Genomic DNA, 19448 nt, shown 5'->3' with positions numbered 1-19448 from the left:
TCCTTTCTCTTATCATCCAGTTCCTTTTCCGTCATATAATCCTGTTTCTTTTTATTATTGTTCCTCTCCTTTCTCGTCCCTTTCCTTTCCTCCTCTACTCGTTCCCTCTCTTCCTGTCCCTTTCCATCCCTTTTGGTATCATTCTCCTCCTTTACTTTCCTTTTAATTCCTGTTCCTTTTTTGTTTCTTCCTCCTCTTTCCTTCCTTTCCCTTTCCTTCCCTATTAATTCCTTTCCTTCCTGTCCCTTTCCATCCCTTTCTGTCCCTTCTCTTATCATTCTGCTCCTTTGCTTTCCTTTTAATTCCTGTTCCTTTTTGTTTCTTCCTTCTCATTCCTTCCTTTCCTTTTCCTTCCCTATTAATTCCTTTCCTTCCTGTCCCTTTCCATCCCTTTCTGTCCCTTCTCTTATCATTCTGCTCCTATTCTTTCCTTTTTAATTTCTGTTCCTTTTTGTTTCTTCCTTCTCTTTCCTTCCTTTTCCTTTCCTCCTCTATTAATTCCTTTACTTCCTGTCCCTTTCCATCCCTTTCTGTCCCTTCTCTTATCATTCTGCTCCTTTTCTTTCCTTTTAATTCCTGTTCCTTTTTGTTTCTTCCTTCTCTTTCCTTCCTTTTCCTTTCCTCCTCTATTAATTCCTTTACTTCCTGTTACTTTCCTTCCCGTTCAGTCCCTTCCCTTATAATTCCTTTTCATTTCTCTCTTTTGATTTCCGCTTCTCTTTTGTTTCTCCTTTCCATTTCCTCTCCCATATTCATTCCTCTCCTTCATGTCATTTTTCATCCCCTTCACTCCCTTGTCCTATTCACTGTTCCTTTTCTTTCTTTTTTTTTACTCCTGTTTCCATTTTTTCCTTCCCTTTTCTGTTGTTTCTTTTCTTTCCTTTCCCTATATTCCAGTCCTTTCCCTTCTTTTCCCTTCTTTCCTTCCCTTTCCTTATATTCCAGTCCTTTCCCTTCTTTTCCCTTCTTTTCCATTCCCTTCCCCTCCCTTTCCTTTCCCGCCTCATCCCAGTCCATCAATAGAGTCCCTTATCCGTCCTTTTCATCCCCCTCCCACCCTTCGATTCCCCTTCCGTTCCCCTTCCCTCCCCTCGTCTTACTCCCTGACTGCTAATAACCTGACCTTCTTTAACCCTATGTGACCTAGTTTATGGCTGCAGTCTCTCTCTCTCTCTCTCTCTCTCTCTCTCTCTCTCTCTCTCTCTCTCTCTCTAATAAAACTCTTTCAGAATGTTGTCTTGAAGGCGATCGGACTCTCTTTAACAAGCTGATTGACTCTTCTTCTTTTTCTCCGGTTTGGATTTAACACCGAAAAGAGAGGCACTAAGGAGGAGGAGGAGGAGGAGGAGGAGGAGGAGGATTAACATCTTAATGCCACTTTCATGAATGGCACTGACCTGTCTAAGAAGGTTCAATCTCTCTCTCTCTCTCTCTCTCTCTCTCTCTCACACACACACACACACACACACACACACACTTAATGCTTATTATTAGCGCTCTTCTTCAGCTTGGGTTGAGTGAGTACAATAAGGTAACGCGGTGTTTGCATGTTTATTCATTGTTAACTCGTCATGGCGGGCGGGTCGCCGCGCCCCGCGACCCCCCGCCCGCCGAGCCCCGCGCCGCCCACCTCGTCTCCCCACGCCTTTGACGCGCCGCCACGCCCCGGGCCGCCGCCGCCGCAGCTTCATGTTAACAAACCTTTGTGGACGAAACCTTTCTTGGAAGTAACAAGTCGGAGGCAGCGAACCCGAGTGGCTGTGTGGCGGGAGTTTCCTTCCACGAGAACAAAGATTACATTTGCATTAAATTTTCGTCAAGCTTTGTCGAGGAGGAACAAGTTGAGATTGCTGGAGGTGCGGCGGGCGGTGAGCCGCGCCGCCCGGCCTCAGGCCTCTCCCGCGGCCCAGTGCCACCGCCCGAACGGCCTGCGATTTGTTTACATGGGAAAAAGTTTCGTACCTGACGCCGTGAAGTGCCACGCTTCGGTAACAAAGTTCCTTAATTTATTACACCAACACTTCGAGGTGTTTCTTACCCCGTGCTGGCCGCCGCCCAGCTCGCAGCGCCCCGGCCACCTGCTGCCGCGGCGGGGAAAGGAGCGAGGCCGCGGCGTGGCGGCGACCCTCGGCGCCCTGCGGCAGGAGCGCCGCACGCTGGCGACAGACTCACCCGCCCTGTCTTGCCCCGGAGACTGCTTGTGCATGGCGCAAAAATGTAATACCAGTCGTGACCGCCATCAAGAATGCTCGTGTTAAACGATAAAAATATCAATATAGTGGCGAGGGCGGTGCGTGGCGCGTGGCGGCGGCCAGGCAGCCTCGGCCCCGCCAGGCTGCCAGCTGCCGGAGGCGGGGTGCGGCGAGGACTTGGGCGGAGTCAGGGCGTCGTGCAGTCGAGGCTTTGCTCTGCGGCTGCTGGTGAGCGACGACTCTGGCTTCATGCGTTTCAATGGACACGCCATCTATGATTTGCCTAACAAGGTAAGTAGAGGCCAATTTGGAGGTGCTGGGCGGGGTGGGCGCCGCGCGGCCCTGCACGTGCGCGGCCGGTGGGCGGAGCCGGAAATCTGTCCAGCCAACGGTCAATCAGGATGCCGCGCGCCTAAATCCTCCGCCAATCAGAGTGCTCGCCTTGCACTCTTACAGATTTTGGCGGTCTTTATTTTCGTTTTAGAAATTGAATCAGTTGTGATATGGCGTAGTATTTTTGCTTATAGAGGCGTTTTGCTTGCGGGCGGCGTGGGCGGCAGCTCGGGCTAATGAGGCGCCTAATGAGGCGGCCCTTGATAGGCGCGGCGCGGCCTTCGTGAATTATGAAATCTGGCGTAAAGAAGTCGACGAGAGCCGTCAACGCAACAATAAGATTATGGTAATGAAGTGGCGGACAAGTGCTTTAGCGGCTGTCGTAAGGGCGAAAGTTGCTCCGTCTTCAGTGGGACACTCGCCCTACCTGCCGCGAGGATGCGTCGGAAGTGCTGATTGAATTTCGGCGTGGTTGTAGCAACATGGACGTCCGTGGTGGCGGCGCCCGGGAGACAGTGTGGGTCCGACGGAGTGTTTGGCCGGAGGTGCGTGGTCCCCTCTGCCGCGTGTGCCCGCTGTCGTCGCCGCCGCCGCCGCCGCCGTCACCGCCGCCCGCACTCGCCGCCACCCGCACCGCCCCCCGCCGCCATCCGCAGGTCGAGGGCGGCCCGCCTCGCGCCACTCCTGCACCGTCGGCACACAGCGTCGCGTGACTCGGCGCCAGACTGTGTCTGTTGTATGATGCAGAAGGCCGCGGCACGCGCCGGAACAGCCGCAGAGTGGTGGGCGTCGCCGGCAGGAGCTCGTCGCGGCATCCGTGCCTGACTCCAAAAATAAAACTTAAGACCTTTTCCCGAGGCACTGACAGTCATTAAGCAACTTAATAATTTGCTGCGACTTATTTAATATTTATAAACTTTTTCGACACGCTGATGGTGACGGACAAGTCAGTCGTTTTGACCTGAAGCGTCAAGGTAACAATCGCGCGAGACTCGACCTGCACGCCGCCGCCTCCCCGACGATGTCGCCGCCGCAGCACCGCCAGTAACTCTTGCAGGCTAGAAGCACAGCGGCCCGAGGACGGAGGTCACTTGTGACAACGGTGGCCAGAGTGCCCTGCCGCAGGGTGTGGCCCAGGAGACTGGGCGCCAAGTCTAGTCTGGAGGCAGGCTGGAAGGCCTCGGCCAGGCACTATAGATGACCTGCAAGGCCGCACCTCCAAAGTTACCCTGACGCCAAGCATTAATATCCTTTCCGTCACATTTTCCGGGAAGGACACATTGAGGAGGACCGCAGGACACCTGGACAGGCCGCGGTCACCACCACCATGCTGAAGGAAGGCTCCCTCTCGTGTTCCGGCGGCAGCACCAGCGCCTTCAGGGTCGTCACGCCCAAGGACCGGGACAAGGCCGACGGTAAGTCTTGATGGCCGCGGGTCACGGCGCAGTGCTTGCACCAGGTCGTGACCCAAGTTTTTGACAGGTGTGGCGGGCGATGGATGACTAGCTAGGGAGGGGCAGGGCGGGGCGGGCGACTGTAGTCAGGTGAGCTGTGTCATGAAGGTGTTCTGTGTCGCCCGAGACCTACGCAGCCATTGTTCGTGGCATCCTCAAAGAGTTCAGGCCCCTTCCTTTCCCTACAAAATCATCAAAAGCGTGCCATGTGGTGCGTGGCGGCGGGCGTGACACAGCACCACAGAAACATATGTTAGCGCCGCCGCCGCCGCGGCGAGCACCTCCTGCCAGGCCTGTTGACAGCACCGCCGCCACGCTGGGCCACGCCGTTCAGGGAACACACACACACACATACACACACACACACACACACAAACAGCTTTACTATATAGTAGTGACAGGCCTCAATCGATAAGAATAGCACCCATCTCCTTTCATGTTTACTGATCTCAGTGGTTCCCAACATACAACTCGCAAGCAAGTGTAAGTCTCGTTAAACGTTGGCACAGCTGTCGACGATATTCCCAAACTGAATCTTTCACCTCATAATATATATATATATATATATATATATATATATATATATATATATATATATATATATATATATATATATATATATATATATATATATATATATATATAATAAACCATCCCGCCATCGTCACGTTGCAAATAGAGTCATAAGTCGCGAAGCTAAAAAAAAATAAACTTCCGGCGGACAACTTTCCTAAAAATAACGACAAAACTCTCTAAAAGCTCTCCAAGTCGACGGTGAAACAACCCTTGCCCGCCGCCGCCGCCGCCGCTAATAACACCGCTGAGTGAGGGCCCCGCCGCCGCAGGTGCACGCCGCCGCCAGCCCGGTAACGTGTCGCTTTCCAATAAGCAGACGGCGGCAGTAAACACAGAGGCGGCGCTCCATGTTAATATAATATGTAAACAGCGGCCCGGAATTACAGGGAGCCACCAGCACTTCCGACCCCCTCCAGCACCTCCGAGCAAGGCGAAGGGTGTGCGGGGCCTTGATTGGTGTGTATAAGTGGACGAAGGGCTGTTGATAAGGCTCTTGCGGTAAAATAGCATGCAGGGTGAGACTCGAAGCGACGTTTTAGACTTTAAGAAATTCAGATTTAATACAGACATCGGCGAGAAATGGGAGTGAGGGAGACTTGATTGCTGTTTTATATATGGATGAAGGGCTGTTGATAAGGTTCTTGTGGTAAAATAGTAAGGGGAGACTCGTAGCCGCGGGTTTAAACTCAATAAATTCAGATAAAATACATATACTGGTAAGAAATTATTTACAACGAGTGGTGAACGAGTGAAAAAGATTAAGCTTCATATGGCGAGTTTCAGTACGACAGACATATGCGATAATGATAAATAAGACAGATAATGAGAGATAATGAAAAGATAATAGGTTACGTACATTAATCAATAAGGAGGATATAGATGGTACTAGGAGCTGATTTGTGGTGATCGATTGGCTGTTCCTGTGCAGACTCCTCACTTACAAATGTTCGTTAGATATTGCCACCAAGAGTTAGGGAAAATCTATATTAATGAAGCATCGTGGTAACCGTTTAGCAGACACTGGGTTTAGCGCATACATCCCCGCGTCACCAACAGGAATAAAATAATCACTTAAATATACATTCATCAGGTACAGACCCCAAGAGATTCTAATCCAGGTATTGATCGGGTGAGAGCAATATTGTAAGTGCTCCCGATGGTTAGGTTAGGTTAGGTTAGGTTAGGTTAGGTTAGGAATAAAATTATCTCTTAAATATACATTCATCAGGTACAGACCCCAAGAGATTCTAATCCAGGTATTGATCGGGCGAGAGCAATATTGTAAGTGCTCCCGATGGTTAGGTTAGGTTAGGTTAGGTTAGGTTAGGTTAGGAATAAAATAATCACTTAAATATACATTCATCAGGTACAGACCCCAAAAGATTCTAATCCAGGTATTGATCGGGCGAGAGCAATATTGTAAGTGCTCCCGATGGTTAGGTTAGGTTAGGTTAGGTTAGGTTAGGTTGCCCTACACACACAGGCTTCCCGGGATATAGACGTTAGCTCACTGCCGATAAGAATCAATGTGAAAGAGTTAATAACAAATAATTAACAGAATAACCCTTTGATGTAGAAGACCAGCCCTCCTTTTTTTTTTTTACGGCAGAGGAGTCAGTTCACGGGCATAAAAAAAGAAGCAAATGTGAAAAAAAAAGCCCGCTACTCATTGCTCAAACGACCTTTACGACCTAGAATAATAAAAAAGAGGAGGAAAAACGTACAGACTTTTAAACGATATAGCAGAATGAACGGCAAAAAATTAACAGCCTTATGACGTATAGAAAATCAATTGTCTTTTACGAACAACAACAAAACAATAATGAAAGAAAACAAAGAATTAGAAACGATATACCGGATAAATAGCAACAATAATAAAGGAAGAGAAACGTACAGAATTTTAAACGATATAGCAGAATCAACAGCAAAGTATTAACAGCATTTTGACGTATAGAAAACCAATTGTCTTATACGAACAACAATACAACAATAATGAAAGAAAACAAAGAATTAGAAACGATATACCGGATGAATAGCAAAAATAACAAAATAACCTTATGATATAGAAATTAACCGCCATTTGCGAACTAGTATAATAAAAGAATGAGAGTGAAAAAAAAAGAGAAATCGCCAGTCTATAAATGTGGCGATAAAAACAAAGACAATTACATAGGCCTACCCACCATTTTTTCTACTATACAAACCTACATACTACAGGTGAATCTAATGCCGCGGTATGATATTGCAGAAACTATACAAACCTACATACTACAGGTGAATCTAATGCCGCGGAAAGAGGTTTTAAATACGCACTTGAAAATAAGGGAACACCTGATATTGCAGAACAGGTGAACAATTTGCAACTCTACACACCCGCCTTTTTTTACTATACAAACCTACATACTACAGGTGAATCTCATGCCGCGGAAGTATAGTTTTAAACACCCACTTGAAAATAAGGGAACACCTGATATTGTAAAACGGGTGACCGCTCTGCCAAAACAAAAATAAAAAAGTGAAAGTAAACCCGATAAAACCAAAAATCTACACTTGCACAGATACTCCAATTTAAGTAAACCTCTCCCTAAAAAAAATAGCGATATCAAACCTTATAAACTTTAAATATTGACTGAAAACGTGTCCTAAAATTACCAAGAGATTCGTTGCCCTCTTCTCCTCTCCCCCCTTAAAAAAGAAATTGAAAGTAAACCCACTAAACCAGAAAAAATATAATGGTTAACTTTCACGCACAGGACCCACCATTTTTTACTATACAAACCTACATAGAGTTCAGGTGAATCTAATACCACGGAAATTAGTTTTAAACACGCACTTAACCGCATAAACCGTGAAAGTATCCTTAGTAAGCCCCTGATGCACAGATAAACCAAACGCGAATTCAATGAGAGACCAGGAGCCATAAAACAGTGAAAGTAAATTCGGTGAACCAAAAATACGGAGACGAATCGATTGCTAAAATAAGAGATAGTCACTGCAAAACAAAAGTGAAAGTAAACCCAAGCAGTGAACCCAAAATATGGAGATGAATCGATTACTAAAATAAGACGTAGACTCACTGCAAAATAAAAGTGAAAGTGAACCCAAGCAGTGAACCCAAAACACGGAGATGAATCGATTGGTAAAATAAGAGACAGACTCACTGCGAAACAAAAGTGAAATTAAACCCAAGAATTTCCCGATATATATTACTCCGCTGCTATGTAAACCTTGGGTAGTCTTGCAGCGATAAAAACAGTGGATATGAACGAATTAAACATCATACATAAACATAAACCCGCTAAATAACACTAGAAAAATACTCGCTGTCATAAAACGCAAAAGATAAAGCGGTAAACTCCCAAAATACGCAAATAAATCAACTCATAATATACTCGCTGTTATAAAACGCTATAAATAAACTCGGTAAACTCCAAAAATACGCAAATAAATCAACTCATAATATACTCGCTGTCATAAAACGCTATAAATAAACTCGGTAAACTCCTAAAATACGCAGATAAACCAACTCAAAGTCAGGGATACACTCACGGCCTAAATAAAAATCAATAAACGCGGAAAATACACAAAAATATACCCACGCCTCAAATTAAAGATAAACTTGTTGCCAGAAAAAAAAAACATTAGAATGACTCAATAAAACACAGAGACATACAGATAAACCCCCCTGAAGATATTACACTCTGCACCGCTAAACCACACACACAAAAAAATAATAATAATAAGCCCGGGACATCGAACACATATACAATTAAACCCGACCCAAAAATTACAGATACTATGCCAGGGGAAAAAATGAAAGTAAAGTAGGTGTACCCCAAATATAAACCCAAACCCGCCCCATATACCTACACTGCAAGGGGAAGAATTAGGATAGCCAATTAAACCTCCAATATATAATTAAACCCGACCCCAAAAAATTACACACTATGCCGGAGAAAAAAATGAAAGTCAAGTCAGTGTTCCCAAAATATAAACCAAAACCCGCCCGATATATCGCTGTAAGGATAAGAATTAGGATAGCCAAGTAAACCACAAATATACGATTAAACCCGATTCAAAATGACAGACACTATGACAGAGAAAAATGAAAGTAAAGTCGGTGTTCCCAAAATATAAACCTAAACCCACTACATACACTGCAAGAAGAATTAGGTTAGCCAAGTAAACCACTGATATACGATTAAACCCGACTCAAAATTAAAAAAAAGACTATGCCAGAGAAAAGATGAATGTAAAATCGGTGTTCCCAAAATATAAACCTAAACCCTAAACCTCATCGCATCATTAGACAATATACTCGTAGAGAAGAAGAAGAAGCGATTAAAAAAGAACAAAGGCCGATCTCATTAACACTATATTATCGGCTCTGCGTGGGAAGAATAATAACACCCGATTTAACCCGGTAGCTGCGGGGGTCATGTTTCTTAGGTTAGGTTAGGTTAGGTTAGGTTAGGTTAGGTTAGGCTAGGGTAGGTTAAAGGCCCCTCTAAGTAAAACAATGAGAAAGAATCATCACTCACGCAAACCATTTCATAATATATATCAACGCATGTGTGATCAGTTTATGCATCATCTATTTTGGGAGGTTTATATCTGGGCAGAAATTTGGCCCATCGCTGGTACACGGTAAAGCCACAAATTTGGCCCGTCGCTGCTACCGGGTTAAAAAGGAACAAAGATCATATTATCGCATTTATATCGGAAACACTGCAAGGAGAAGAATTAGGATAGCCAATTAAACCTCCAATATACGATTAAACCCAACTCACAGCCACACACAACAGAAACAGTGAGAGTAAAATAAGTAAACCAGTAATATACACAAACAAACCTGACCCAAAACTATACAGAGAAAACTTAGCCCAGTAAACCGTGAATATATGAGTAAAACTGCGCCTTGTAATTATATATACTCATGCTGCGTCAACGCCCCCCCCTCCCTCCCCCCCCTCACAAAAAGGAAGCATATTAATCCTTTATATACAAGTAAGCTTCAATATTTTTTTTTTGTCCCGGTATTCAGTAAGTTTAGTTTTTTATCATTTATTGGTCTTCAGTCAGTAAGTCGTTTTTCTCTTTATTTTTTCCTGCCCATCATTAAGTTAGTTTTTATAATTTATTTCCCATGTTTTTGTTTTTTTTCATCATTTATTAAAGAATCATACGGTAATTTTTTTGATCATTTTATTTCCCTTCTGGTCAGTTCTTCTTTTATCATCTTTTGCCCATCACTCACTTTTATTCCCTTATTTCCCTGTTCCTTTATTTCCCTTTCTGTATTTTTTGTGTCAGTTATTCCGCCAGTTTATTCTTTATCACTCACCCAAGTCCACCGCTACCCCCCAAAAAAACAATACAGGTAAACTCAATGCGAATAAACTCTAGAACTAATCTAACCCAGAACTACGTCATTCACCAAACCAGACTTTAAAAAAACAACCAGTATAAGAGATGACAAAACTGAAGGTAAACTTAGAACATATACAAATTAAACAAGGCAGCCGATTACACCGAATTCATACTATATAACAATTCTAAAACAAGCTCTCAGACGTGTATTAAGGAAACCCCAATTAACTCCACACAAAGAGGAACCACAAGCATATTAATAGGAATGCACAGGTGAAAATAATAACAAGAGGAAGAAAAAAAGGTATACAGGTGAGCTCATTAACACATTATTATTATACAGGTAAAGTCCGTAGTAATAGGGAAACGCAGGTATGGACAAGGTGTGTGTGTGTGTGTGTGTGTGTGTGTGTGTGTGTGTCCGTTAATAAAGCAAACGGAAACTGACAACTCCACTAAAACACACACACACACACACACACACACACACACACACACACACACACACACACACACAGGCTAATGGAATAAAGTTAAAACCTCGCGCTAATGAAAAACACATAAACCGTTGACTATCGACACACGCGCGCACGTTTGTTAAAATAAATAAATAAAGCAATAAACAAATAGATAAAACATACATAACACCGCACGCACTACTAAACAACACAAACAAAAACAACAACAAAAAAACGACGGAAAAGCGGAAAGGTAAAATTACGGGCGGATTAAACAAGTAAAAAAAAAAGATTATATAGGTCGGGTAATGCGATTTTTTTTATTAATCTCTTGTTGTTTTCATTTTTTTATCTTTTATTAACCTTATCGCGGCATTAAACTATATAGAGAAGAAGAAGAAGCGATGGAAAAACAAAAGGCCGATCTCATTAGGACTGTATTATCGGTTCTGCGTGGGAAGAGCAATACCCGATTTAATAAGGAACAAAGAACTTATTATCACATCTAAGTCGGAACAAATTCAAATCTTAATGACAATAAATCGGATCTCAGTATGAATAAATTGGGTTTCTGTTATGAATTTATCGGGTGAATATATCGGGTTTCTACTAAGAATTTATCGGTTGAATATATCGGTTTTGACTAAAAATTTATCGGGTGAATATATCGGGTTTACTATTAATTTATCGGCTGAATATATCGGGTTATCACTAAGAATATATCGGCTGATTATCACTAAGAATTTATCGGGTGAATATATCGGTTTTCACTAATAATTTATCAACTGAATATATAGCGTTTTCACAAGAAATTTATCGGCTGAATAAATCGGGCTTTACTAGGAAATTTTCGGCTGAATATATCGGATTTCCCTATGAATTTATCGGCTGAATATATCGAATTTTCACTAAGAATCTATAGGTTCAATATATCGGATTTCACAAGGAATTTATCGACTGAATATATCGAGTTTCTCTTGGAATTTATCGGTTGAACATATCGGGTATCACTAGGAATTTATCGGTTGAACATATCGGGTATCACTAGGAATTTATCGGTTGAATATATCGGATTTCACTGAGAATTTATCGGCGAAGTGTATCGGATTTCAGAGAGGGTATAGACTAATAAACCTACCCGTGGAAAAAATACCAACAACCTCTACGAAAAATCAAAAGTGTGTGTGTGTGTGTGTGTGTGTGTGTGTGTGTGTGTGTGTTTAAGTAAGCCCCGAAATGCTTGAAAATATGGGCGATCGAGCGTAAAACAACAGCGTCCCACAACACCGAGGCATGCGTATAAGGAGCGTATTACAAGCTGTCTCATTTGCCTTGTATAAAAAGCGTTACTAAGCCGCGCGTCGTGAATTATCTCGCAGCTCAGAAATAATTCCCGTGCTATCAGTCGCTCAGGTGTGTGTGTGTTAACCTTGAGCCCTTCGTTAGCACCTGTCAGAGCGAGGTCAAAAGGCTGTATCTCCACCTTCACCTGTAATTATGAAGGTGAATTTGATCGTTGTTGTTATCTCGCATTCCCTTATCTATTCTGCATGCGGTGAGTTTTAATATCAGGCCATGACTCTGTATATTAATTCTTACGCACGCAGAAGTTGAAAAGGCTAGTATCTCCACCTCCACCTGTAATTAGAAAGGTGAATTTGATAGTTGTTTATATCCTGCCTTTCTTATCTGTTCTGCATGCGGTGGGTCTTTTTATCAGCCTCTGGTATCTATATAAATTCTTACGTAAGCAAAAGACCCCCCTCCTCACCCTTAACCCCTTCTTCCTTCCTTCCCTTCATTCTTTCCTTAGGGACATTGCACACGATCTAAGCAGGCGAGAAGCCAGTGCAAATAAGATCGAATCCATTTATTTATACTCTTAGGTCTGGTGTTTCTAGCAAGAGATCAAATATATTAATTCTTATACTCCGACTGACACAAATATGAGGTCCCTTTGGGTAGGGCCGCGCCTCTCTCAACCAATGACGCATCACACCCAATACATCACTCTCTCTCTCTCTCTCTACCACCAACACCATACCTTTACCGCCACCACCACCGCACCCACAAACCCTCAAACTTTGTCTCAGTTCCACCACTTCCGCTGCCTCGCTACTGCACCACTAAAGCACCACTGTCACCCATATGCCTTCGCCTCTATCACCACTGAGAGGAAATACCCCGCGCAGGCCCCGCTCAAACGGACTTAATAGCTGAGTCAGACGTTTTATTGTGGTGAAATCCGGGATGTTTGTCATGAGGTTCGGTATTTTCCTAAAGTGAAGTCTGGTGCTGATGTTTTTTATATGTGATGTCTTGCCTGTTGAGCCCGATTTTTCCCATTTGAAGTGCAGTATAGTCCTAATGAAATCCGGTAAATTAATAGTGAAAATCGATAAACTACTTCCGAAATACGATAATAGCGGGGGGCAAGTAACACGGTAATGCCCCTGAGGATTAAGAGCGGGATCGAACGTGGGTTACCTGCCGCGCTAACCACTCAGTCACGGAACCTCAACTCGGACAAGGCGATTCACTCTAATTATCACATTTATACGGGCATTTTTTAGCGGGATTGTTTTTTGTTGTCGTTTTTGCTCTTTAGCTGCTTTCCGCGCTGTAAAAAATACTAACCAACTAACCAGCCTGTTCGTTTTTTTTTGTTTTTTTTTTATCTCCTCTGAGTATAAAGGAACAGCTCGTCCTAGCTTATTTAGAGCAAAGTTTAACTGCCAACACCAAATCGTCACCCTCGTAAAATAATCGCCTAAACCACTTTTCATCGATTTCCAGGTTTTTCTCTACATCATTTTTTCAACATGTGACGCCCATTTTTGTATAGTTGCCTTCGTCATTCAGGGTTTGAGTGTTCTAGAATTAACCTTTTCATTTCTGCCTAAATCTTAAGCCAAATGAGATAATGACAGTTTTTTTTCTGATTTCCCGGGAAGTAGAAAATAATGACTTAGACGGTTTGTTTACGAAGGAGACGAAATATTTCCATCATTCGTGTATTTAACCAGACTCGGTATTCTTTAAGTCTTCTCTATGTATATATGCGAACATCCTCAAGACTCGTTTTACCTTAATTAGAGTCAAATATGAAGCTGCTCACACCATTATACTTCCATCAAACTAACTAACTAACTAACGTACTACTAACTTTTACTACTGACCCGAAATTGACCTCTCTTTTGGCCAGTCTTCAATACTTTCATGGGATCAGTGCTTGGCGGTCTTTTTTTGTTTTCATTTAATATTGTTTTTTTTCCCTCGAGCTCCTTCCTTTACTATAAAAAAAACACTTTCCCATAATTATTACAACATACTAACCAGTCTCCGCGTTCTTCAGTTCTCCTCTATCTATAAACAAGCATCCTAAGGTTCGTTTTGGCTTACGTAGAGTCCAAATTCAGGAACGCACATCATATACTTCAATCATACTAACCACAAACTAACGTATTACACAGTCTCCGCGTTCTTCAGTTCTCCTCTATCTATAAACAAGCATCCTAAGATTCGTTTTGGCTTACGTAGAGTCCAAATTCAGCAACCCATATCATATACTTCCATCATACTAACCACAAACTAACGTATTATAACTTTTAACATACTAACCAGTCTCCGCGTTCTTCAATTCTCCTCTATCTATAAACGAGCATCCTAAGATTCGTTTTGGCTTACGTAGAGTCCAAATTCAGGAACGCACATCATATACTTCAATCATACTAACCACAAACTAACGTATTACAACTTTTAACATACTAACCAGTCTCCGCGTTCTTCAGTTCTCCTCTATCTATAAACAAGCATCCTAAGGTTCGTTTTGGCTTACGTAGAGTCCAAATTCAGCAACGCACATCATATACTTCCATCATACTAACCACAAACTAACGTATTACAGCTTCTAACATACTCACCAGTCTCCGCGTTCTTCAAGTATCCTCTGTTTACAAGGGAGCACATTCAGATTCGTTATACCTTATTAAAAGTCACGATCCAGCTAATCACACCAATTATAACCATCCTTTGTGTAGTAGCCATCCTCACAGCTGCTCAGTGTTTAAATTCATTCAAAGGAAAACCCTAAATAGCCTGAAGGTCGAGAGGAAAGCACTAATTAACCCCACAGCTGTTTAGACTCTTATGCGTAACCAGGAAGACACCATCAAGCTCATCCCGGCATATCAAGACTCTACATAATGCAATTCACCCTAAATATTATAACCATTCTGGCAGAGTTTCTTTATGTACACAGGAGCACTTTTGAACATGGCCTAACGAGCAAGAAGGAAACTCGTATCAGGCTATTTAAAGTTCAGATAATGCAAATCACATCAAATATTATAACCATTCTGGCGCTAACAATCCTCAGCGCTGGTAAGTCTTCTATACGACCACACTAACATCTCCAATTAAATACACCCTAAAGAGATACATAAAACAATAGTATCAATATTTAGACTTCACATAATGCACTTCAGACACTACCCAACCAACATGCACTTTTAAACATAGCCTATCATAAAGAGCAAAATAAAACTCGTAGAAGCTTATTTAGAATGAAGATGAGCTGTTTACACAATAATAAGTCACATTCACTCTCATAGTTTTACAGCTTGGGTAAATGGATATCAATAGTGTTTACATTTCCAGTGATAGTGAAGTTATAGGTTGTGTTAGGAGTAAAGTCTTTAGTGGGGGTTGTAGTGGAGGAATTGTTAATAACCTCTACACATCGCCAGAACGGTTCAGTCTACAAGGGAACGCACTGAACCTCGCCACAGCATATTCGTAACTGGGAAAATGCTATTCATACTGAAGTTCATATCCTTAAACACACACACACACACACACACACACACACACACACACATTTGACAAGGCTTTCATAGAGGCTGCGGGATTCTTCAAGAGGGCTAGTTTTATGACCCTGGTGGTGGTTGACTGACAATGCTTCCTTACTGCCATGAACGTGAAATATAAAACACTCGTTAGAACCCGATTCATCTCTTTTTTCGGTCATTGGAAGGATGTGGAAGGCGGAAACGTCTCATAACACCAACCTAAACATCACCATTCAAACATCAAACACCCTCCAAGCAACTCAGTCCCTTATACATGCAACCGAACACCCTTTAACCGTGTAGCAGCGACGGGCCAAATTTGTGCCATGATATAAACCCCCCCAAAATAGATGATGCATAACTGATCACAAATGCGTTGATATATATATAATGAAATGGTTTGCGTGAGTGATGATTTTTTCTCACTATTCTCGCTTAGAGGGGCATTTAAGAAACATGATCCCCGCAGGTACCAGGTTAACATCGTGAAAAACTCCTAACAGCGGTGCCGGGCTAAGCTATCGCCACCCGCCGCTGCTCCCCCGACGGCCTTGTGTTCAGAGCGCTCTCCCTCCTCTCCTCTCCTCTCCCCGCTGTCCCCGCGCTAAGAGTACACGAGCCGACACAAAGCGCGCTCGTGCCGTCACAATGCAGCGGTGAGAGAGGCATTGCGGGGCGCGAGTCAAGGGGGGAACTTAGCGGCGGCGGGGTGAGGTTTGAAAGGGTGAGAGATGAGGGTAGTATAGGAGGGAAAGAGGGAAGATAAGGGTAAGGAAAGGAAGTTATGGTGGGAAAATACAGAAGCTAATGGGAAGAAAGGAAGGAAGCTAATGCATAGGAAGGAAGATAGTGTGAAATAAGGAAGGAAGAAAGGAAAGGCAGTTCTATGAGAAGCTTGAATGCTAATACTTATGGGTCCTAATACACGTTAATTAAGAATGGTCGTATTAGCTATTGGGAAGGAAGGAAGGAAGATAATGGAAAGGAAGGAAGGAAGGTAGTGTGAAATAAGGAAGGAAGAGAGGAAAAACAGTACTATGAAGAGCGTGAATGTTAATACTTATGGGTCCTAATACACGTTAATTAAGAATGGTCGTATTAGCTATTGGGAAGGAAGGAAGGAAGATAATGGAAAGGAAGGAAGGAAGGTAGTGTGAAAGAAGGAAGGAAGAGAGGAAAAACAGTACTATGAAAAGCGTGAATGTTAATACTTATGGGTCCTAAGACACGTTAATTTAAGAATGTTAGTAGCGGTTTAGTTAGGAATGACGGAGGACAGGAAAAGAGAAAGGAAGGAAGGAAGGAAGGAAAAAAGGAACGTGGTATTCAGTGTTATGAGAGGCGTTCTTCATGCTAATAGGGTCTGATTCACGTTAATTTGAGGATCTTGGTTTTTTTTTAGGAACGGAGGACAGAAAGGGAGGAAAATTACTGATATGAAGACAAGAAGGAAAGAGAAACGAGAGAAGAACGAGAAGCGTGCATGCTGTCTGTTCCTGCTAATGAATCCTAATACACGATAATTTAAGAATGTTCGTAGCTTTTTAATTAGGAATGGCGGGGGACAGGGAGAGAGGATAGCTGTCGGAAAGAAGGAAGGAAGGCCATAGTGAAGTGTTAGTTATGAGAGGCGCAAGTGCTGTCTGTTCTTCATGCAATATATTACACGATCGTAGCAGAGGCAGAGGACAGAGAAAGAGGAAAGCTATCGAAAAAAATGAAGGAAAGGGAAAGACAGGAAAGAAGAAAGAGAGGACAACTAAACGCGAAAGTGCTGTCTGTTATAGAGCTGTCTTATATATTTTGCTGTTTTATATATTATAGGGTTAAATACACGATCGTAGCTGTTTAAAATGGCAGAGGACGGAAAGAAAGAGGAAAGCCAACGAAAGAAAAGAAGGAATGAAAAGACAGGAAAGGAGAAAGTGAGGACAAGCAGAGGCGAAAGTGCTGTCTGTTCTTCATAGGGTCCTAACACACGATCAAAGCTTTAATTAGGAATGGCAGAGGACGGAGAGGAAAGCCATCGAAAGGAATGAAGGAAGGAAAAGACAGGAAAGAAGAAAGAAGGAACAACGAGAGGCGTGCGTGCTGTCTGTTCCTCATGCTAACGAGACATGATTCACTCTAATTCAAGAACGTTCGTAGCTTTCAGGAATGGCGGCGGGTCGAGAGGGAGAGAGAGAGAGAGAGAGAGGGGAAGGTTTTGCATGCGTGAGAATTAATACACGTAAATGCAGTAATTATACGCACATACACATGCTAGCTGTATTATGTAAGGAAGATTTTTGCACACGCACGAATTAATTAACATAGACGCATAATGATAGATGTTTTAATTATACTCTAGGAAGGTCATAAGCACATCAACAAATTAGTTATATATAAGTGAATACATATAAGGATTAGCTCTCATACGCCTTTATCTCAACGACACTTTTTTTATGTAAGGAAGATTTTTGCACACGCACGAATTAATTAACATAAACGCATAATGATAGATGTTTTAATTATACTCTAGGGAGGTCATAAGCACATCAACAAACTAGTAATATATAATAGAATACATATAAGGATTAGCTCTCATACGCCTTTATCTCTTCAACGACACTTTTTTTTTGGCATACAAGGGAATACATATAAAGAATTTCCCTCATAGGCCTATTTTTTCATTTTTCATCCTTCCTATGCTCCGCCGTGCTGCCCAGACACCTCCTCCTTTCGCTCCTTTAAGAACGCTGCTGAGGAGAGAGCTGAGGACATTGCTGAGTCGTTTTAGTCTCATCCAGAACTCAGCACGTCCTCAGCAAGCGAACGGATCCATTATTTAAGCAACAGTGCCAGAAAAAAAAAGATAAATAACAAAATAAAAAGGACATTAATTTCCTTGCGTCCACGTTATGATTTTGTTTCACTTCATGATTCGAAAGTGAGGAAAAAGTTAAGGAAATAGGGAAATAATTTAAATAGGGGATGGAAATAGTGTGTGTGTGTGTGTGTGTGTGTGTGCGTGTGTGTGTGTGTGTGTGTGTGTGTGTGTGTGTGTGTGTGTGTGTGTGTGTGTGTGTGTGTGTTTGAAAGTTATGATTGTAAATATGTATACACGACGGAAACACACACACACACACACACACACACACACACACACGTCTGGCAGGATTATATCATTGGAAATTATGTTTTATGCGTTCGTGCGTGAGTGTGTGAGTGAATATATGTGAAAAAAGTGTGTGTGTGTGTGTGTGTGTGTGTGTGTCTGTCTGTCTGTCTGTCTGTCTCTCTCGCCCAGTGCCGCCTCGACGCAATTACCTCATAAAACTCAGGTGTTAATTAGCGGGCCGGAGGAAGCTCACCTGCCCGCACGGAACACGGCCCGGATGGCTCCAAACTCGGGACCAACATTTTGATTTAGGATTTATTATGAGAGAGAGAGAGAGAGAGAGAGAGAGAGAGAGAGAGAGAGAGAGACTACACACCTTTCAAGACTGTTTTAATTTTTCTCGTGCCGCTGTCAGACGCGTTCACGACGGGTCTTCCTCTTCTTCTCCTTGTTTGTTTGTCTTTCGTTGTTTTTGGGCCGAAGGAGGGAGAAATGAAGACCCGGGGAGAGAGAGAGAGAGAGAGAGAGAGAGAGAGAGAGAGAGAGAGAGAGAGAGAGAGTGCGTGTGCGTGTGCGTGAATGTGTGTGTGGAGATTAGCACAAAAGCTTTACTCGTGAACCAATATATTAAGCTGCTTCTGTAACGCGCCCATGGATGAAAATGATGTCGGGCTTTGATTTGGCAAGCGGAATGTTTGGTTAATAATGAATATATATGATTTATCTTTGGTAGCTTTTTTCTGTACGGCGGCAACCCGGGTATATGTTTTTTTTCTCCTTTTTTTGTGTGTGGGAGGGGCTGTGTGTGTCTGTGTGTGTGTGTGTGTGTGTGTGTGTGTGTGTGTGTGTGTGTGTGTGTGTGTGTGTAGGGAATGAGTGTAAACGTAATATTGTGTTTTGCATCATTTTTTTTCTCTCTCTCTTTTCTGAGTATGTGTCTAAAAGTGAAAACGGAGGCATGAAGGAGAGACATAATGACGGAAGGAAGGAGGAAGGAAGGAAGGAAGGATGGAAGGAAGGAAGGAAGGAACCCGAGAAGGAAGAAAGCGACAGAAAAAAAACGGAGGGAGGAAAAGAAAGAACTGAACGGACGAGAAAACAAAAATAAAAGTGAA

The 19448-nt window shown here is 42.8% G+C and overlaps 1 protein-coding gene across 1 annotated transcript in view; it reads left to right on the top strand.

Annotated features, from left to right (window-relative positions):
• The first annotated feature begins 2492 nt into the window (after positions 1 to 2492).
• The window catches only part of LOC126980214 (uncharacterized), a 35257-nt gene continuing 18301 nt past the window's right edge, over positions 2493 to 19448 (top strand). The window contains exon 1 of the mRNA XM_050829848.1: positions 2493 to 3940. Coding sequence (XP_050685805.1) covers positions 3853 to 3940 — 88 coding nt within the window. The 5' untranslated portion in view covers positions 2493 to 3852. The remainder of the gene's footprint in view (positions 3941 to 19448) is intronic.

Source organism: Eriocheir sinensis, chromosome 43 (assembly GCF_024679095.1).
Source record: "Eriocheir sinensis breed Jianghai 21 chromosome 43, ASM2467909v1, whole genome shotgun sequence".
In the NCBI taxonomy this organism is placed as follows: Eukaryota; Metazoa; Arthropoda; class Malacostraca; order Decapoda; family Varunidae; genus Eriocheir; species Eriocheir sinensis.
This window is presented reverse-complemented; position numbering and strand designations above follow the sequence as displayed.